This window comes from Danaus plexippus, chromosome 25, assembly GCF_018135715.1.
Source record: "Danaus plexippus chromosome 25, MEX_DaPlex, whole genome shotgun sequence".
NCBI lineage: Eukaryota > Metazoa > Arthropoda > Insecta > Lepidoptera > Nymphalidae > Danaus > Danaus plexippus.
This window is the reverse complement of record NC_083553.1, coordinates 3227046-3248090: the sequence shown is the minus strand read 5'-3', so window position 1 is coordinate 3248090 and position 21045 is coordinate 3227046. Positions and strand designations below refer to the sequence as shown.

Here is a 21045-nt window from a genome sequence, read left to right as displayed (position 1 = left end):
TTTTGTGTAAATTTAATAAATTATCGGTGGAATTGTATCGAATGTTATTTTTTAAAAAGTCAATTCTTACCTTGTTTCTATGAATATGTACTCACCTATGTGGTGCATAACAAAAACAATCCAACTGCAACTTTAACGACAATTATTAATAACCACTATTAAAAATGAGTATACTCTCTATTACTTTTCTTCTATACATCACTTTGAATTCACTTGCAATACTATCGAATAATTCCTGATAATCGATAGTTCAGAAATATCGATACTTTTGTTTGCAAAGATAGTAGTTTTTGGGTTTAAACAGCAAGTTTTACAATACTATCGATAGTTTTACCATTTTTAATAGTATTGTTTACGAAGTGCATCGAGACTATCGATAGTATTACCATGTGACGATACTATCGATATTCTCACTAGTTTTTGAGGTCAACTATCGTTGGTTCTGCAACATTAATGGATACAGTAACATTCCAATTATTAATTATGTTTATCTCCCCAAATTTCTCAGATATCACATGAAAATCCAGATAAATTGACTATAACAAATTACATAAACATATGGAAGTAAATACATCACAGGTGTATATATTGTAAGATAATCGTGATGGTTTAGTTATCGTGGGCCGATCCCGGCGGCACTGCAATGCCGGGCCGACCCGTGACGGGAGTGGAGCGAGCCCCGAACATCCCGTCGGTTTACAAAAATCAGTTTAATATACTGGTCCCGACATGCGGGAACTTTCAGATATTAAGCTGAAAAGAACAGATACTACACTTTGATCTTAGCCAAAAGGCCGAGAAGCGATACCACAGGACACAGGAACAGTGAGGGTCATTGCGAACGAGGAAATCTCACTAGCGCGATGTAGACTCCGGCTAGGAGGACGGCACGGCGACATCTGTTGACGGAGCACGGCACTAACGGACCCGGGCACGTTTTATATGACGTCACACTGTCTCTCCATATTGCATTCTTATATCTGACAGTTAATTCTGAGTGATGCATAAAGTCTTGGAACTAACTGTCTAACAATCAGATACAAGTGCATTTAAAACACACAAGATATTTATTGTCATCTTGTGTCTGAAAAAACCCTATATTAAGAAATCTATTTTGTCTCTTGCAATGCATTATATTTTGTTAAGTATCTTTGGTACATGTACATATTAGAAAAATGAGTAATATTTGTACTTTGTAGACCTAGGTTTTACTGAAGACTTTTACTTACAAGGAAACTGTTTTGTTTTTTGATATTAAAGCGATTGACACAGGTATCACCGCGCGGCTTTTGTTTATTAGTTATAAAGTAATGAATTAAGAAATAATGATAATAGTTGTAAAGACCGCTCAGACAGCGACAGCGTCCCACGCCTCCCCCACTGGTGGGAGAGGTGAACGATCATCGAGGACTGGCGGCCGGAAGCCGTCGTCCGCCTCACGCTCAGGACGCCGCGCCACGTCTCATCAACACGGCTGGTACGATCTCACGTAGTGTGTAGATCTCGTGAAGAGCTTACTATAGAAATGATCCTATGAAGTAAGGTCTTAGTTCGACGATCGTCTCCGTTTCGTCGTCATGGTACTGACGGAAATCTCGTTACCGCGATGTAGGAGACGAAGCGACGGTCGTGGAGCGCCATCTATTGACGCGTCGGTGAAACATGCTATATAGATGTGTGACGCATTCAGAAAACAATTTAACGACGTGCTATCGCCAACGTCCATACCACGTTGAATACACCGGTTCTCGTCCGATCACCGAAGTTAAGCAACGTCGGGCGCGGTCAGTACTTGGATGGGTGACCGCCTGGGAACACCGCGTGATGTTGGCTTTTTTGCTCCCTTAAGATTTATGCATAATTTCGTTATTCGTTTCGTTCGTTCGTTTTTCGTTCGAAATACGTTAATTATTTAATTGTAATAAATCTGAATGCTCAATGAACAATATTGAGACAATTTTTTCGGTAAAAGCTAAATCTACAATAGGGTTAAAAAATATATTAATTAGTATGTGTAAACATAATAGCTTTAATGTTAAGTTGTAATAAAAATATTAATTGTTAGTAATGAGAAAATAGTTATTACAAGCATAAAATTGTACATAACCCTTTTTCTTTAATAGTCAGAAGACTTACACATTTCTTTTGTTACAAATATTATTCTGACAGTCGTGTGTTCATTTCCAGCAACCAAATGTTTATCAGAGAATATTTTAATTAACTCACAAGATAATATTTTATTAATTTTCGTATCTCCACTGTAATTATTATTTTATACCCGTTACTAATTTAGAAAACTCACTGCACATATAAAATATACATATTATAAGTCCCTCGGCTGTCTGTCTGTCTGTTCGCGATAAACGGAAAAACTACTCCACCGATTATCAAACAGTTATCACCACTCGATAGCGTCAGTCTCGAGGAAGGTTTTAGTTTATAATTTGTTAAGTTTTTGTATTGATTTGTGTGTACATTAACGATATTTGTTGAAAATGTCGGGAAAACATGAGCCGTCTGAGAGCTTTCAACGAAAACGTTCTTTTGTGATATATCAAAATACTACATGTTGGAATTGTGTATCTTATATAGGTCTATAGAAAAGTCCGCGGTGCCATATGTCTGTACCTTAAGGATAAAATACATACTATATCCATTTTACAACTTTTAAAAATTGGCATTCCTAAAGCGTTTATTGGAAAGCTATTTACATAAATACGGTATTAAGTCTTATCAAAATAAATTACCTCGTTTTCAAGCCTACATCAGTATCTGTAAATTACTTTTTAAATCATTTAAATCCGGCGTACCGTTTGAAAGTTATCATAGTATAAGTTTAATAATTCTCAAAATTAAATAGGCTATTTAATATTTTTTGTAAAGAACCCGTGCGAAGCCTGAGGGCGGGGGCTGGTTTCTAGTACAAAATACAATTTAAAAGTTATTAGCCCCTGAGTGTTATATAATATACTTAAATGAATCTTTATCAGATATACAGAAAACCTTCTGTAAAATTATAAAAAGTGTTGTCTTATTATACACTAGTCATTGCCTACTTCTTTGCTCGCAAATTTAAAACTCCTTGAGGTTTGATTTGACGAAGATTGTTTAGTGGAAAAGGACAGTTTATTTTGTTTAATATTATGGTTATACGTATAAGTAATAGTTTATAGTGTAACGAGGCTTTTAAAATTAACAAATTAATAGGAATTAACTTTGCATTTTTCTTGTATGGTAGTATTTTCATATATAAAATTAGATCAAGTCATAGTGATGTTATGAAAATAAAGGTTAAGTAAGATTCAACAACTTTATTAAAATATATATATATATATATATATATATATTTAAAAACGATTTTTTCCACTTAATAAATGTTACTTATATAATAACAGAATTATTCTATTTGAAGATCTGCAAGAGGAAGACATGGAAACTATAAATCTGATACAAACTAAGTTAACAGTAAAAATGATTTAAAACATAACATATAAATAACAATAAGCAAAATAACATTTAAAAATGCTCAGAAGAAGAAAGAAGAAGGTCAAAGGTTACACAGGATAAGGTCATAGGTTATATTAATACCGACCTTGGACGTCTACGACCTTCACTCTATGTGAGATAGACTGCTATGTAGTCATCTGCGGCGTCCAAAACGGCCTGCCTCAGACTGTCATCCCTGGCCTTCAGTGCCGATGTGTGCTTCGGCAGGAAGAGGCACATGCGACTGGTTTCCGCCCAGGAGTAGTTCAGGGTACCTGGACACAATACCTCGATATTTGGGTTACGAAAAGAATGGTTTAGGATATTGATGGGTGAAAATAAAGAAGTTATATGAGGTAGGTTTTAATTTAATTTCATTATTTATATTTAAATAGAGTTAAAAGGAATTTAACATTTCGGAGCTGTACATGTTGTGAATGGACAGGATATTTGTCGTGTATGAAATGGTGAAGAGAATAAGCAATATCAGGGATATTAACCGTAGTATCTGAGCGGCCAGTGGTGCGGGGAATGTGAGCGTGTCAGCAGACACGAGGGCAGAGCGCCCGGTGTGAGGACGCGCGCCGGCCACCACGGACAAGAGCCCAGCTTGTGCCAAACAACGTCATCGTACCTGACAGGGACGGGACGAGTTAGGCAGAGGATTGTGTTGCATATTTTTTCGACTTTATATAAACACATGATGTATATTTACCCAACTTTAGGTCCCCACATACAGCTGGGACAGACTTCTAGATTTTCCTTCTCTTTGCGGACGCTGCTGATGGTTCTTGTGCTGGATAGAATCTTGTCAACGAGCGTCACTTGCTTCTGAACTTTCTTTGGTGGATTCTTTCGGTCTTCACAACGAACACGAAGACAAATAAAATACAAATATTTTATAATTGTTGAACTGTTAAATATATTGCATTATTTTAAGTGGGATTTTTGAATCCCACTTAATTAATGTTGTTAATGCATTAGACTCTTTTAAAGATATTAAGCTCCCGTTAATAGTTTTCGAGTTTCTCACGTTTTTTTTAAGAGCAGTTTGTTCTTTCCTCTACTTATATTCTGATATGCATTCGATAACAAACGCACGATAGGATTCAAAGTTTTGCTCAACACGACATTGAAAAAATTGAAAGTGAAAAAATTTCCTAATTTATTTTGGACATATAATTAACACATGTGTGTTGAGCGTCAAAAGTAAAAAATTGCTTATAATGAATTTATCGTCTGTCACTTGGATCGATTGGACGTGCTCTATATGTCATATAGTAAAGTTTAAATAATTTGTGTTGGCGAAATCTATAACGAATGGACAAAAACTAGAAGAATTAAAATATAATAATTTTAATAGGACAAAAGATGGAAAGAATCCTCAAATTATCAACGAAAATATACCAATGAATACAGTTATTCTTATGAGGCAGTGACAATATTAAGTATATCGACTATCTCAACGTGTTGTTTTAAAATATAATTTAGTAAACTGTAAAAGTGACAGGTGCTTTCAAATAGAGGTTTATCTGGTCTCTTTTTATTTTAAATTATAGCTCTTAATTTATATATATATTTATATATCTGATTTTTAATTATACGTAAACAAGTGTAGTATTATGAATAACATTATTATTTATTTTGAGTTATCCTCTAATTCTAGTCAATTCACATTGAGCGCCTAGCGTTTTAAATACAAATTTGTTGTATCTCAGTTTTGTTGTAATATCTAAGCGCCTTAATATTTATATTAGCAAAACGGATTTTATTTGCGTTGCAGTTTGCTATTATAGGTGACTTGCTGCCAGTTCCCGGTTATAGAATCGACCATAAAAGAAATTATTTAAAAAATATATATAAAAAAATATCATTATGTCATTCTGACAGAGGAAACATACTAGGAGATGCACCTTGTTCATTTTTTTCTCGCTTCAGTCAAAAGAAAAGCTTTAGGTGCAAGTTGAGTGCAGTGACCTCGTTTCAGTACCGAAACTTTTTTTTGGACATAGGTTAGATTTTCCGACCCCGAAATGAAAAATTAGAGGTTCGATCTAATTTTTATATATAAGAACCACCCCAAATAAACGGTCCATCCAACGAAAATATCTTCGACTCGATCAGACAATCAGTTGCTGAGGTTAACTCCGTTCATGTACGACCCGAGTCATCAGTATAGCGTTTCGCTTGTTTCGCTCGCTTCACTCAATGATACATAACATGGATTCAAAAACAACAGACCAATTCTGAAGAATTCACAAATATATAAAAATAACATGAAAAATTAAGCCTAACATATAAGTAATACAGTATCAAATACAAAACCCTTCTCAAAGAGGAATCTGACCTTTCGTAATCGCGACTCACAAGTTTAACCGGTCTCCTTAGCGACTTCAGTAAAACTCCCTCATTTTTAATGATATTATGCAATGAATTAATTAAATTTTCTAGATATCTGCACAGATTACTATACTTTTCAGTTCCACAAAAAGATTCCTCTATCTAGTAACAAGCAGGTTGGGTTCGTCACTGTAGCAAGACCTATCTTTGTGTAGGTGATCATGTAGCTCTGTCTCCAAAGTGCTATACACATTATGAGCTCGTATTAATAATATTGATTATTCTAGGACTGGTTGGCTGCGGTAAGTTTATATTTCAGCTGTTCTCTTTATTATCTTAGCTGACTATAATAGGTGATCTCTCTTAGATATGTCTTTAAAAAACCTTTGAATATATGAATATATTCTCTACTAATGATTTATAATCTGCTTAAGTCTACCCGTTTCAGTCTCCCGGTTGCGGGTTTTCTCATTTTGGTAGTAAATCGATTGTAAAGTTGTGTAGTTTGAGTCTTAGTTATTAACTATACTGATTCCATCGGAATTCAGATCCCGAGTACTTTTTTTTTTGATTTGGCCATTACTTTAGCCTTTTATTTGATGTTTTGTACTTACGGACAAAAAAAGATAATATCTCAATAGGCTAGGTACTCGTACATATTTGGCGTCGGGAAGTGACGACCCCATCGCCCACCGGGTAACCGGTGCAATGAGTCACGAGGGGGGGGGGGTTCGCCGCTCAATGCGGCGTACAGAAACTCGGGCCTCTTCGGAGGTTCGGGTCGCTTGATGGCCGGTCTCCGCTCTGTTTGCCGTTGCAAGCTTGGGAGGGGTAAGGGGTTAACCCTCTCGCGTTTAAGCAAACCCGCCAGGCGGCGGAAGCTCCTTGTCAGGTGGAGTGAGCCCTCGAGGGAGGAGGCCATTCGCGGCCTGCCGCCGGATCGTCGCGGATGCATGTCTTGAGCGATTCCCGCGTCGATCCACTAGGCGGTGAGGAGAGTGACCGCTGGGTTTTAGTGGGTAGCATGGGGCCTTCAGGCCCGTGAATCCCACATTTGATCCTCCGTGTCCACTAGACGGAGGGGTACTTATGCAACCTTTCACCGCGATAACAAAAAACAAACAAACTCGTACGTAAGACGAAGAATATGATTCAAAATTGACAAGTTTTCTTTAAAATTAAGTATCAGTAAGCATCGATCGATCGAAGTGGTTGTATGAATATAATAATAATAATAATATCAACACGGAGAATTAACTACGAAAATGAGTAGACAAAAGAAAACAGGGACACAAAAAAGCCAACATCACGCGGTGTTCCCAGGCGGTCACCCATCCAAGTACTGACCGCGCCCGACGTTGCTTAACTTCGGTGATCGGACGAGAACCGGTGTATTCAACGTGGTATGGACGTTGGCGACAGAACGTCAGTAAACTGTCAACTGAATGTGTCCTAATATTCTTAATATTATATTTTGGTATTCCAATTTTCAATTTCATGTGACACGATTGCACGTATGTAACTGTGCGAGACGGACGGACTTTTTATTAAATCAAATTAAAATTTAAAGAGAGAAAAAAAAAAGAAAAAGAAAAAAACAGTGACTACGGTCTTTGTAAGGCAACGGTTGATACATATGTACCTAATAAACCAAATCTGCTAAGACAGGTGGTATACGATTTTCTATAATCTAGTAGAAAACACATCACACCTACACTGATGGACGGATCGAAGAGTACTACTCCTCCCGTCAGATCCTAAAATCTCGACCGAAATAATAGTACCTAGACACATTATTAGCGTCGCTTCCTATTAATTAACCGTGAGGAGGATATAGACACATGTCCCGTTCGATGAATTAATTCCTCAACCTATCCGCCGCATATTCCTGAAGTGAAGAAACTTTTGTAAATCGGACTTTACAGAATTCCGCTCTGTCATATCGTACCACAAAAGGAATGCAATTTTCCAACATACCATCATGGAAGATAGTGAGCACCTATATGAAATAGGAATTCCGCATCTGAATAGATACTCGATTTCATCAAGCCAGTCCGCAGACTAGTCAACATTAGGATTATTGTTTTTTTTCTTATGAACGAAACATTTGACGATGTGTGTTTCTACTCGTATAAGGTGTCTGCGGGTTGAGAGTTCTCTCGTTGGCTTCCGAGACGAATTAAAAGTTATTGGCTTTTTCGCGCAAACATTTTGAGTTATTTTCTTTGTGATATTTTTGCCAGCATCGACGAAACATTACACTTACTCCGCGAAATAAAACAAGCGATTAGAAATCGGCTGAGTAGATTTCATCGGCAAATAAGGTGACGACCATGGCTTCGGTATTCTGGGACTCGAAGGGAGTGTTTTTTGTTTTATTGGCTTTTTACATAATTTCCATCAATGGAACGAAAGTGATGTCCGTGGTCTTTTTCCGTCACCGAATCTGCCTATTTTAGCGTTCTTCGACATCTGTCTCCTCACCAAATTACAAAAATGTACATGCCACCTTTCGTTCATGTTTTTAGGTCTTCCGTTAGAGCTTTTATATGTATCGTACGTACTTCATGGTCCAGGTCGTCGTTCTGATAGCCGATATGGTAGTATGCCATTCGGTAACAGAGAATTCCCCTAAATAAACTATCTGGGTTGTTGTTGTTATTATTTTTTTTTTTTTTCAGGAAACAAATAGTGATAGTTATCGAAATCAAGGTCTCCCTTTCTTTATATATATGTACTTATCTGCAGGACATCGATGGGAACGTTTTTGGAACATCGATGGAGCATTTTTATTTTGACGAAAGCAAATCTGCGGCAATCAGTTGTACCTACATTTTTCTCCCAGGCGAAACGAATATAGGACACCGCATTAAATGATAATATGGAACATATCACTAGATGGCGCTCCACAACCGTCGCTTCGTCGTCTAGAACGCGGTAACGAGATTTCCGTCAATACCATGACGACGAAACGGAGACGATCGTCGAACTAAGACCTTACTTCATAGGATCATTTCTATAGTAAGCTCTTCACGAGATCTACACACTACGTGAGATCGTACCAGCCGTGTTGATGAGACGTGGCGCGGCGTCCTGAGCGTGAGGCGGACGACGGCTTCCGGCCGCCAGTCCTCGATGATCGTTCACCTCTCCCACCAGTGGGAGAGGCGTGGGACGCTGTCGCTGTCTGAGCGGTCTTTACAACTTTTATACACAACTCTTATACATTTTCATAATATAATTCATTATGACATAATGAACACAACGCCACGTAGAAGAGAACTAACTAACTGGTTGCATTTTTTCAAGTTGGTATTGAAATCTAGAAAGATATCTGTCTATCCTAAACACAGAGAATGGTTGATATGTTTCTTAGAAGGATTTCAGAAATCGCTAGTTAGTATATGGACGATTCCTCCAGACTTCATGTTATTGAAGGATTATAATTAAATTGTACAAAGAAAGTGCTTATATTGACTTGTTCTTTTTCTATTTGATCAATGCTTACTAAATTCTATGGACGTGTCCGATGCACTTCCTTCGTTTAAGCAGAACCGATGGAAGTAAGTGTTCCCAAGGGGAGCATGTAATCATCATCACAAGCGTAGCTAAGAGTAGTTACACAGTAGACTAACACTAATAAGATGATTTGATTAGAGAGCTATGTAAGAAGAATTATTATTTGATGTGGGCCGATCCCGGCGGCACTGCAATGCCGGGCCGACCCGTGACGGGAGTGGAGCGAGCCCCGAACATCCCGTCGGTTTACAAAAATCAGTTTAATATACTGGTCCCGACATGCGGGAACTTTCAGATATTAAGCTGAAAAGAACAGATACTACACTTTGATCTTAGCCAAAAGGCCGAGAAGCGATACCACAGGACACAGGAACAGAGAGGGTCATTGCGAACGAGGAAATCTCACTAGCGCGATTCAATTTCACTTGTAGCTCTCGAGCGCCATCTGGTTATAGCAATAATCATTTCTTTAAGTGTACATACATACATACATACATACATACATACATACATACATTGCTGTATAACTTATTTTGTTTTCTGTTTTAAAGCCTAGTTCTACCAGAACACTGTCCTTAATGATATATACAGCAGGTTCACATTTCGGAGTGATTTAAAATCTTAACAAAAATATGATACGTGCGCTCGATTCTCAGGTCAGTAAGCATCGATCGATCGAAGTGGTTGTATGAATATAATAATAATAATAATATCAACACGGAGAATTAACTACGAAAATGAGTAGACAAAAGAAAACAGGGACACAAAAAAGCCAACATCACGCGGTGTTCCCAGGCGGTCACCCATCCAAGTACTGACCGCGCCCGACGTTGCTTAACTTCGGTGATCGGACGAGAACCGGTGTATTCAACGTGGTATGGACGTTGGCGACAGAACGTCAGTAAACTGTCAACTGAATGTGTCCTAATATTCTTAATATTATATTTTGGTATTCCAATTTTCAATTTCATGTGACACGATTGCACGTATGTAACTGTGCGAGACGGACGGACTTTTTATTAAATCAAATTAAAATTTAAAGAGAGAAAAAAAAAAGAAAAAGAAAAAAACAGTGACTACGGTCTTTGTAAGGCAACGGTTGATACATATGTACCTAATAAACCAAATCTGCTAAGACAGGTGGTATACGATTTTCTATAATCTAGTAGAAAACACATCACACCTACACTGATGGACGGATCGAAGAGTACTACTCCTCCCGTCAGATCCTAAAATCTCGACCGAAATAATAGTACCTAGACACATTATTAGCGTCGCTTCCTATTAATTAACCGTGAGGAGGATATAGACACATGTCCCGTTCGATGAATTAATTCCTCAACCTATCCGCCGCATATTCCTGAAGTGAAGAAACTTTTGTAAATCGGACTTTACAGAATTCCGCTCTGTCATATCGTACCACAAAAGGAATGCAATTTTCCAACATACCATCATGGAAGATAGTGAGCACCTATATGAAATAGGAATTCCGCATCTGAATAGATACTCGATTTCATCAAGCCAGTCCGCAGACTAGTCAACATTAGGATTATTGTTTTTTTTCTTATGAACGAAACATTTGACGATGTGTGTTTCTACTCGTATAAGGTGTCTGCGGGTTGAGAGTTCTCTCGTTGGCTTCCGAGACGAATTAAAAGTTATTGGCTTTTTCGCGCAAACATTTTGAGTTATTTTCTTTGTGATATTTTTGCCAGCATCGACGAAACATTACACTTACTCCGCGAAATAAAACAAGCGATTAGAAATCGGCTGAGTAGATTTCATCGGCAAATAAGGTGACGACCATGGCTTCGGTATTCTGGGACTCGAAGGGAGTGTTTTTTGTTTTATTGGCTTTTTACATAATTTCCATCAATGGAACGAAAGTGATGTCCGTGGTCTTTTTCCGTCACCGAATCTGCCTATTTTAGCGTTCTTCGACATCTGTCTCCTCACCAAATTACAAAAATGTACATGCCACCTTTCGTTCATGTTTTTAGGTCTTCCGTTAGAGCTTTTATATGTATCGTACGTACTTCATGGTCCAGGTCGTCGTTCTGATAGCCGATATGGTAGTATGCCATTCGGTAACAGAGAATTCCCCTAAATAAACTATCTGGGTTGTTGTTGTTATTTTTTTTTTTTTTTTTTCAGGAAACAAATAGTGATAGTTATCGAAATCAAGGTCTCCCTTTCTTTATATATATGTACTTATCTGCAGGACATCGATGGGAACGTTTTTGGAACATCGATGGAGCATTTTTATTTTGACGAAAGCAAATCTGCGGCAATCAGTTGTACCTACATTTTTCTCCCAGGCGAAACGAATATAGGACACCGCATTAAATGATAATATGGAACATATCACTAGATGGCGCTCCACAACCGTCGCTTCGTCGTCTAGAACGCGGTAACGAGATTTCCGTCAATACCATGACGACGAAACGGAGACGATCGTCGAACTAAGACCTTACTTCATAGGATCATTTCTATAGTAAGCTCTTCACGAGATCTACACACTACGTGAGATCGTACCAGCCGTGTTGATGAGACGTGGCGCGGCGTCCTGAGCGTGAGGCGGACGACGGCTTCCGGCCGCCAGTCCTCGATGATCGTTCACCTCTCCCACCAGTGGGAGAGGCGTGGGACGCTGTCGCTGTCTGAGCGGTCTTTACAACTTTTATACACAACTCTTATACATTTTCATAATATAATTCATTATGACATAATGAACACAACGCCACGTAGAAGAGAACTAACTAACTGGTTGCATTTTTTCAAGTTGGTATTGAAATCTAGAAAGATATCTGTCTATCCTAAACACAGAGAATGGTTGATATGTTTCTTAGAAGGATTTCAGAAATCGCTAGTTAGTATATGGACGATTCCTCCAGACTTCATGTTATTGAAGGATTATAATTAAATTGTACAAAGAAAGTGCTTATATTGACTTGTTCTTTTTCTATTTGATCAATGCTTACTAAATTCTATGGACGTGTCCGATGCACTTCCTTCGTTTAAGCAGAACCGATGGAAGTAAGTGTTCCCAAGGGGAGCATGTAATCATCATCACAAGCGTAGCTAAGAGTAGTTACACAGTAGACTAACACTAATAAGATGATTTGATTAGAGAGCTATGTAAGAAGAATTATTATTTGATGTGGGCCGATCCCGGCGGCACTGCAATGCCGGGCCGACCCGTGACGGGAGTGGAGCGAGCCCCGAACATCCCGTCGGTTTACAAAAATCAGTTTAATATACTGGTCCCGACATGCGGGAACTTTCAGATATTAAGCTGAAAAGAACAGATACTACACTTTGATCTTAGCCAAAAGGCCGAGAAGCGATACCACAGGACACAGGAACAGAGAGGGTCATTGCGAACGAGGAAATCTCACTAGCGCGATTCAATTTCACTTGTAGCTCTCGAGCGCCATCTGGTTATAGCAATAATCATTTCTTTAAGTGTACATACATACATACATACATACATACATACATTGCTGTATAACTTATTTTGTTTTCTGTTTTAAAGCCTAGTTCTACCAGAACACTGTCCTTAATGATATATACAGCAGGTTCACATTTCGGAGTGATTTAAAATCTTAACAAAAATATGATACGTGCGCTCGATTCTCAGGTCAGTAAGCATCGATCGATCGAAGTGGTTGTATGAATATAATAATAATAATAATATCAACACGGAGAATTAACTACGAAAATGAGTAGACAAAAGAAAACAGGGACACAAAAAAGCCAACATCACGCGGTGTTCCCAGGCGGTCACCCATCCAAGTACTGACCGCGCCCGACGTTGCTTAACTTCGGTGATCGGACGAGAACCGGTGTATTCAACGTGGTATGGACGTTGGCGACAGAACGTCAGTAAACTGTCAACTGAATGTGTCCTAATATTCTTAATATTATATTTTGGTATTCCAATTTTCAATTTCATGTGACACGATTGCACGTATGTAACTGTGCGAGACGGACGGACTTTTTATTAAATCAAATTAAAATTTAAAGAGAGAAAAAAAAAAGAAAAAGAAAAAAACAGTGACTACGGTCTTTGTAAGGCAACGGTTGATACATATGTACCTAATAAACCAAATCTGCTAAGACAGGTGGTATACGATTTTCTATAATCTAGTAGAAAACACATCACACCTACACTGATGGACGGATCGAAGAGTACTACTCCTCCCGTCAGATCCTAAAATCTCGACCGAAATAATAGTACCTAGACACATTATTAGCGTCGCTTCCTATTAATTAACCGTGAGGAGGATATAGACACATGTCCCGTTCGATGAATTAATTCCTCAACCTATCCGCCGCATATTCCTGAAGTGAAGAAACTTTTGTAAATCGGACTTTACAGAATTCCGCTCTGTCATATCGTACCACAAAAGGAATGCAATTTTCCAACATACCATCATGGAAGATAGTGAGCACCTATATGAAATAGGAATTCCGCATCTGAATAGATACTCGATTTCATCAAGCCAGTCCGCAGACTAGTCAACATTAGGATTATTGTTTTTATTCTTATGAACGAAACATTTGACGATGTGTGTTTCTACTCGTATAAGGTGTCTGCGGGTTGAGAGTTCTCTCGTTGGCTTCCGAGACGAATTAAAAGTTATTGGCTTTTTCGCGCAAACATTTTGAGTTATTTTCTTTGTGATATTTTTGCCAGCATCGACGAAACATTACACTTACTCCGCGAAATAAAACAAGCGATTAGAAATCGGCTGAGTAGATTTCATCGGCAAATAAGGTGACGACCATGGCTTCGGTATTCTGGGACTCGAAGGGAGTGTTTTTTGTTTTATTGGCTTTTTACATAATTTCCATCAATGGAACGAAAGTGATGTCCGTGGTCTTTTTCCGTCACCGAATCTGCCTATTTTAGCGTTCTTCGACATCTGTCTCCTCACCAAATTACAAAAATGTACATGCCACCTTTCGTTCATGTTTTTAGGTCTTCCGTTAGAGCTTTTATATGTATCGTACGTACTTCATGGTCCAGGTCGTCGTTCTGATAGCCGATATGGTAGTATGCCATTCGGTAACAGAGAATTCCCCTAAATAAACTATCTGGGTTGTTGTTGTTATTTTTTTTTTTTTTTTTTCAGGAAACAAATAGTGATAGTTATCGAAATCAAGGTCTCCCTTTCTTTATATATATGTACTTATCTGCAGGACATCGATGGGAACGTTTTTGGAACATCGATGGAGCATTTTTATTTTGACGAAAGCAAATCTGCGGCAATCAGTTGTACCTACATTTTTCTCCCAGGCGAAACGAATATAGGACACCGCATTAAATGATAATATGGAACATATCACTAGATGGCGCTCCACAACCGTCGCTTCGTCGTCTAGAACGCGGTAACGAGATTTCCGTCAATACCATGACGACGAAACGGAGACGATCGTCGAACTAAGACCTTACTTCATAGGATCATTTCTATAGTAAGCTCTTCACGAGATCTACACACTACGTGAGATCGTACCAGCCGTGTTGATGAGACGTGGCGCGGCGTCCTGAGCGTGAGGCGGACGACGGCTTCCGGCCGCCAGTCCTCGATGATCGTTCACCTCTCCCACCAGTGGGAGAGGCGTGGGACGCTGTCGCTGTCTGAGCGGTCTTTACAACTTTTATACACAACTCTTATACATTTTCATAATATAATTCATTATGACATAATGAACACAACGCCACGTAGAAGAGAACTAACTAACTGGTTGCATTTTTTCAAGTTGGTATTGAAATCTAGAAAGATATCTGTCTATCCTAAACACAGAGAATGGTTGATATGTTTCTTAGAAGGATTTCAGAAATCGCTAGTTAGTATATGGACGATTCCTCCAGACTTCATGTTATTGAAGGATTATAATTAAATTGTACAAAGAAAGTGCTTATATTGACTTGTTCTTTTTCTATTTGATCAATGCTTACTAAATTCTATGGACGTGTCCGATGCACTTCCTTCGTTTAAGCAGAACCGATGGAAGTAAGTGTTCCCAAGGGGAGCATGTAATCATCATCACAAGCGTAGCTAAGAGTAGTTACACAGTAGACTAACACTAATAAGATGATTTGATTAGAGAGCTATGTAAGAAGAATTATTATTTGATGTGGGCCGATCCCGGCGGCACTGCAATGCCGGGCCGACCCGTGACGGGAGTGGAGCGAGCCCCGAACATCCCGTCGGTTTACAAAAATCAGTTTAATATACTGGTCCCGACATGCGGGAACTTTCAGATATTAAGCTGAAAAGAACAGATACTACACTTTGATCTTAGCCAAAAGGCCGAGAAGCGATACCACAGGACACAGGAACAGAGAGGGTCATTGCGAACGAGGAAATCTCACTAGCGCGATTCAATTTCACTTGTAGCTCTCGAGCGCCATCTGGTTATAGCAATAATCATTTCTTTAAGTGTACATACATACATACATACATACATACATACATTGCTGTATAACTTATTTTGTTTTCTGTTTTAAAGCCTAGTTCTACCAGAACACTGTCCTAAATGATATATACAGCAGGTTCACATTTCGGAGTGATTTAAAATCTTAACAAAAATATGATACGTGCGCTCGATTCTCAGGTCAGTAAGCATCGATCGATCGTAGTGGTTGTATGAATATAATAATAATAATAATATCAACACGGAGAATTAACAACGAAAATGAGTAGACAAAAGAAAACAGGGACACAAAAAAGCCAACATCACGCGGTGTTCCCAGGCGGTCACCCATCCAAGTACTGACCGCGCCCGACGTTGCTTAACTTCGGTGATCGGACGAGAACCGGTGTATTCAACGTGGTATGGACGTTGGCGACAGAACGTCAGTAAACTGTCAACTGAATGTGTCCTAATATTCTTAATCTTATATTTTGGTATTTCAATTTTTCTATTTCATGTGATACGATTGCACGTAGCGGTGCGAGACGCACGGACTTTTTATTAAATCAAATTAAAATTTAAAGAGAAAAAAAAAAAAAAAAAAAAAAAAACTGTGACTACAGTCTTTGTAAGGCAACGGGGTTGATACGTTGCTTATAAACCAAATCTTCTAAGACAGGTGGTATACGATTTTCTATGATCTAGTAAGACACATCATACCTACACTGATGGACGGATCGAAGAGTCAGATCCTCCTCCTCCTCCCGTCAGATCCTAAAATCTCGACCGAAATAATAGTACCTAGACACATTATTAGCGTCGCTTCCTATTAATTAACCGTGAGGAGGATATAGACACATGTCCCGTTCGATGAATTAATTCCTCAACCTATCCGCCGCATATTCCTGAAGTGAAGAAACTTTTGTAAAACGGACTTTACAGAATTCCGCTCTGTCTTATCGTACCACAAAAGGAATGCAATTTTCCAACATACCATCATGGAGGATAGTGAGCACCTATATGAAATAGGAATCCCGCATCTGAATAGATGACTCGATTTAATCAAGCCAGTCCGCAGACTAGTCAACATTAGGATTATTGTTTTTTTTCTTATGAACGAAACAGTTGACGATGTGTGTTTCTACTCGTACAAGGTGTCTGAGGGTTGAGAGTTCTCTCGTTGGCTTCCGAGTCGAATTAAAAGTTATTGGCTTTTTCGCGCAAACATTTTGAGTTATTTTCTTTGTGATATTTTTGCCAGCATCGACGAAACATTACACTTACTCCGCGAAATAAAACAAGCGATTAGAAATCGGCTGAGTAGATTTTATCGGCAAATAAGGTGACGACCATGGCTTCGGTATTCTGGGACTCGAAGGGCCTGTTTTTTGTTTTATTGGCTTTTTACATAATTTCCATCAATGGAACGAAAGTGATGTCCGTGGTCTTTTTCCGTCACCGAATCTGCCTATTTTAGCGTTCTTCGACATCTGTCTCCTCACCAAATTACAAAAATGTACATGCCACCTTTCGTTCATGTTTTTTAGGTCTTCCGTTAGAGCTTTTATATGTATCGTACGTACTTCATGGTCCAGGTCGTCGTTCTGATAGCCGATATGGTAGTATGCCATTCGGTAACAGAGAATTCCCCTAAATAAACTATCTGGGTTGTTGTTGTTATTTTTTTTTTTTTTTTTCAGAAAACAAATAGTGATAGTTATCGAAATCAAGGTCTCCCTTTCTTTATATATATGTACTTATCTGCAGGACATCGATGGGAACGTTTTTGGAACATCGATGGAGCATTTTTATTTTGACGAAAGCAAATCTGCGGCAATCAGTTGTACCTACATTTTTCTCCCAGGCGAAACGAATATAGGACACCGCATTAAATGATAATATGGAACATATCACTAGATGGCGCTCCACGACCGTCGCTTCGTCGTCTAGAACGCGGTAACGAGATTTCCGTCAATACCATGACGACGAAACGGAGACGATCGTCGAACTAAGACCTTACTTCATAGGATCATTTCTATAGTAAGCTCTTCACGAGATCTACACACTACGTGAGATCGTACCAGCCGTGTTGATGAGACGTGGCGCGGCGTCCTGAGCGTGAGGCGGACGACGGCTTCCGGCCGCCAGTCCTCGATGATCGTTCACCTCTCCCACCAGTGGGAGAGGCGTGGGACGCTGTCGCTGTCTGAGCGGTCTTTACAACTTTTATACACAACTCTTATACATTTTCATAATATAATTCATTATGACATAATGAACACAACGCCACGTACAAGAGAACTAACTAACTGGTTGCATTTTTTCAAGTTGGTATTGAAATCTAGAAAGATATCTGTCTATCCTAAACACAGAGAATGGTTGATATGTTTCTTAGAAGGATTTCAGAAATCGCTAGTTAGTATATGGACGATTCCTCCAGACTTCATGTTATTGAAGGATTATAATTAAATTGTACAAAGAAAGTGCTTATATTGACTTGTTCTTTTTCTATTTGATCAATGCTTACTAAATTCTATGGACGTGTCCGATGCACTTCCTTCGTTTAAGCAGAACCGATGGAAGTAAGTGTTCCCAAGGGGAGCATGTAATCATCATCACAAGCGTAGCTAAGAGTAGTTACACAGTAGACTAACACTAATAAGATGATTTGATTAGAGAGCTATGTAAGAAGAATTATTATTTGATGTGGGCCGATCCCGGCGGCACTGCAATGCCGGGCCGACCCGTGACGGGAGTGGAGCGAGCCCCGAACATCCCGTCGGTTTACAAAAATCAGTTTAATATACTGGTCCCGACATGCGGGAACTTTCAGATATTAAGCTGAAAAGAACAGATACTACACTTTGATCTTAGCCAAAAGGCCGAGAAGCGATACCACAGGACACAGGAACAGAGAGGGTCATTGCGAACGAGGAAATCTCACTAGCGCGATTCAATTTCACTTGTAGCTCTCGAGCGCCATCTGGTTATAGCAATAATCATTTCTTTAAGTGTACATACATACATACATACATACATACATACATACATACATTGCTGTATAACTTATTTTGTTTTCTGTTTTAAAGCCTAGTTCTACCAGAACACTGTCCTTAATGATATATACAGCAGGTTCACATTTCGGAGTGATTTAAAATCTTAACAAAAATATGATACGTGCGCTCGATTCTCAGGTCAGTAAGCATCGATCGATCGAAGTGGTTGTATGAATATAATAATAATAATAATATCAACACGGAGAATTAACTACGAAAATGAGTAGACAAAAGAAAACAGGGACACAAAAAAGCCAACATCACGCGGTGTTCCCAGGCGGTCACCCATCCAAGTACTGACCGCGCCCGACGTTGCTTAACTTCGGTGATCGGACGAGAACCGGTGTATTCAACGTGGTATGGACGTTGGCGACAGAACGTCAGTAAACTGTCAACTGAATGTGTCCTAATATTCTTAATATTATATTTTGGTATTCCAATTTTCAATTTCATGTGACACGATTGCACGTATGTAACTGTGCGAGACGGACGGACTTTTTATTAAATCAAATTAAAATTTAAAGAGAAAAAAAAAAAAAAAAAAAAAAAAACAGTGACTACGGTCTTTGTAAGGCAACGGTTGATACATATGTACCTAATAAACCAAATCTGCTAAGACAGGTGGTATACGATTTTCTATAATCTAGTAGAAAACACATCACACCTACACTGATGGACGGATCGAAGAGTACTACTCCTCCCGTCAGATCCTAAAATCTCGACCGAAATAATAGTACCTAGACACATTATTAGCGTCGCTTCCTATTAATTAACCGTGAGGAGGATATAGACACATGTCCCGTTCGATGAATTAATTCCTCAACCTATCCGCCGCATATTCCTGAAGTGAAGAAACTTTTGTAAATCGGACTTTACAGAATTCCGCTCTGTCATATCGTACCACAAAAGGAATGCAATTTTCCAACATACCATCATGGAAGATAGTGAGCACCTATATGAAATAGGAATTCCGCATCTGAATAGATACTCGATTTCATCAAGCCAGTCCGCAGACTAGTCAACATTAGGATTATTGTTTTTTTTCTTATGAACGAAACATTTGACGATGTGTGTTTCTACTCGTATAAGGTGTCTGCGGGTTGAGAGTTCTCTCGTTGGCTTCCGAGACGAATTAAAAGTTATTGGCTTTTTCGCGCAAACATTTTGAGTTATTTTCTTTGTGATATTTTTGCCAGCATCGACGAAACATTACACTTACTCCGCGAAATAAAACAAGCGATTAGAAATCGGCTGAGTAGATTTCATCGGCAAATAAGGTGACGACCATGGCTTCGGTATTCTGGGACTCGAAGGGAGTGTTTTTTGTTTTATTGGCTTTTTACATAATTTCCATCAATGGAACGAAAGTGATGTCCGTGGTCTTTTTCCGTCACCGAATCTGCCTATTTTAGCGTTCTTCGACATCTGTCTCCTCACCAAATTACAAAAATGTACATGCCACCTTTCGTTCATGTTTTTAGGTCTTCCGTTAGAGCTTTTATATGTATCGTACGTACTTCATGGTCCAGGTCGTCGTTCTGATAGCCGATATGGTAGTATGCCATTCGGTAACAGAGAATTCCCCTAAATAAACTATCTGGGTTGTTGTTGTTATTTTTTTTTTTTTTTTTTCAGGAAACAAATAGTGATAGTTATCGAAATCAAGGTCTCCCTTTCTTTATATATATGTACTTATCTGCAGGACATCGATGGGAACGTTTTTGGAACATCGATGGAGCATTTTTATTTTGACGAAAGCAAATCTGCGGCAATCAGTTGTACCTACATTTTTCTCCCAGGCGAAACGAATATAGGACACCGCATTAAATGATAATATGGAACATATCACTAGATGGCGCTCCACAACCGTCGCTTCGTCGTCTAGAACGCGGTAACGAGATTTCCGTCAATACCATGACGACGAAACGGAGACGATCGTCGAACTAAGACCTTACTTCATAGGATCATTTCTATAGTAAGCTCTTCACGAGATCTACACACTACGTGAGATCGTACCAGCCGTGTTGATGAGACGTGGCGCGGCGTCCTGAGCGTGAGGCGGACGACGGCTTCCGGCCGCCAGTCCTCGATGATCGTTCACCTCTCCCACCAGTGGGAGAGGCGTGGGACGCTGTCGCTGTCTGAGCGGTCTTTACAACTTTTATACACAACTCTTATACATTTTCATAATATAATTCATTATGACATAATGAACACAACG

The 21045-nt window shown here is 39.0% G+C and overlaps 1 protein-coding gene and 17 non-coding genes across 18 annotated transcripts in view; 6 read left to right on the top strand and 12 right to left on the bottom strand.

Moving 5' to 3' along the window:
• Positions 1 to 613: 613 nt before the first annotated feature.
• On the bottom strand, positions 614 to 806 carry LOC116777146 (U2 spliceosomal RNA). Its single transcript, XR_004354012.2, has one exon. It is a non-coding gene; the product is annotated as a U2 spliceosomal RNA (small nuclear RNA).
• Positions 807 to 1343: 537 nt separating this feature from the next.
• Positions 1344 to 1548, bottom strand: LOC116777216 (small nucleolar RNA U3). Its single transcript, XR_004354029.1, has one exon. It is a non-coding gene; the product is annotated as a small nucleolar RNA U3 (small nucleolar RNA).
• A 166-nt stretch (positions 1549 to 1714) lies between these two features.
• Positions 1715 to 1833, top strand: LOC116777136 (5S ribosomal RNA). Its single transcript, XR_004354010.1, has one exon. It is a non-coding gene; the product is annotated as a 5S ribosomal RNA (ribosomal RNA).
• Positions 1834 to 3563: 1730 nt separating this feature from the next.
• Positions 3564 to 21045, bottom strand: part of LOC116774859 (uncharacterized) — a 32365-nt gene continuing 14883 nt past the window's right edge. The window contains exons 5-7 of the mRNA XM_061524686.1: positions 4202 to 4346; positions 3987 to 4120; positions 3564 to 3761 (exon numbers count right to left, since the gene is read on the bottom strand). Of these exons, the coding sequence (XP_061380670.1) occupies positions 3616 to 3761; positions 3987 to 4120; positions 4202 to 4346 (425 nt within the window). The 3' untranslated portion in view covers positions 3564 to 3615. The remainder of the gene's footprint in view (positions 3762 to 3986; positions 4121 to 4201; positions 4347 to 21045) is intronic.
• On the bottom strand, positions 7125 to 7243 carry LOC116777194 (5S ribosomal RNA). The gene has a single exon (XR_004354023.1). It is a non-coding gene; the product is annotated as a 5S ribosomal RNA (ribosomal RNA).
• LOC133319609 (small nucleolar RNA U3) lies at positions 8818 to 9022 on the top strand. The gene has a single exon (XR_009753161.1). It is a non-coding gene; the product is annotated as a small nucleolar RNA U3 (small nucleolar RNA).
• LOC133319601 (U2 spliceosomal RNA) lies at positions 9509 to 9701 on the bottom strand. The gene has a single exon (XR_009753153.1). It is a non-coding gene; the product is annotated as a U2 spliceosomal RNA (small nuclear RNA).
• Positions 10116 to 10234, bottom strand: LOC133319612 (5S ribosomal RNA). The gene has a single exon (XR_009753163.1). It is a non-coding gene; the product is annotated as a 5S ribosomal RNA (ribosomal RNA).
• Positions 11810 to 12014, top strand: LOC133319608 (small nucleolar RNA U3). The gene has a single exon (XR_009753160.1). It is a non-coding gene; the product is annotated as a small nucleolar RNA U3 (small nucleolar RNA).
• On the bottom strand, positions 12501 to 12693 carry LOC133319600 (U2 spliceosomal RNA). Its single transcript, XR_009753152.1, has one exon. It is a non-coding gene; the product is annotated as a U2 spliceosomal RNA (small nuclear RNA).
• Positions 13100 to 13218, bottom strand: LOC133319607 (5S ribosomal RNA). Its single transcript, XR_009753159.1, has one exon. It is a non-coding gene; the product is annotated as a 5S ribosomal RNA (ribosomal RNA).
• On the top strand, positions 14794 to 14998 carry LOC133319606 (small nucleolar RNA U3). Its single transcript, XR_009753158.1, has one exon. It is a non-coding gene; the product is annotated as a small nucleolar RNA U3 (small nucleolar RNA).
• On the bottom strand, positions 15485 to 15677 carry LOC133319599 (U2 spliceosomal RNA). Its single transcript, XR_009753151.1, has one exon. It is a non-coding gene; the product is annotated as a U2 spliceosomal RNA (small nuclear RNA).
• Positions 16084 to 16202, bottom strand: LOC133319602 (5S ribosomal RNA). The gene has a single exon (XR_009753154.1). It is a non-coding gene; the product is annotated as a 5S ribosomal RNA (ribosomal RNA).
• Positions 17779 to 17983, top strand: LOC133319605 (small nucleolar RNA U3). Its single transcript, XR_009753157.1, has one exon. It is a non-coding gene; the product is annotated as a small nucleolar RNA U3 (small nucleolar RNA).
• On the bottom strand, positions 18470 to 18662 carry LOC133319598 (U2 spliceosomal RNA). Its single transcript, XR_009753150.1, has one exon. It is a non-coding gene; the product is annotated as a U2 spliceosomal RNA (small nuclear RNA).
• Positions 19077 to 19195, bottom strand: LOC133319593 (5S ribosomal RNA). Its single transcript, XR_009753145.1, has one exon. It is a non-coding gene; the product is annotated as a 5S ribosomal RNA (ribosomal RNA).
• On the top strand, positions 20770 to 20974 carry LOC133319604 (small nucleolar RNA U3). The gene has a single exon (XR_009753156.1). It is a non-coding gene; the product is annotated as a small nucleolar RNA U3 (small nucleolar RNA).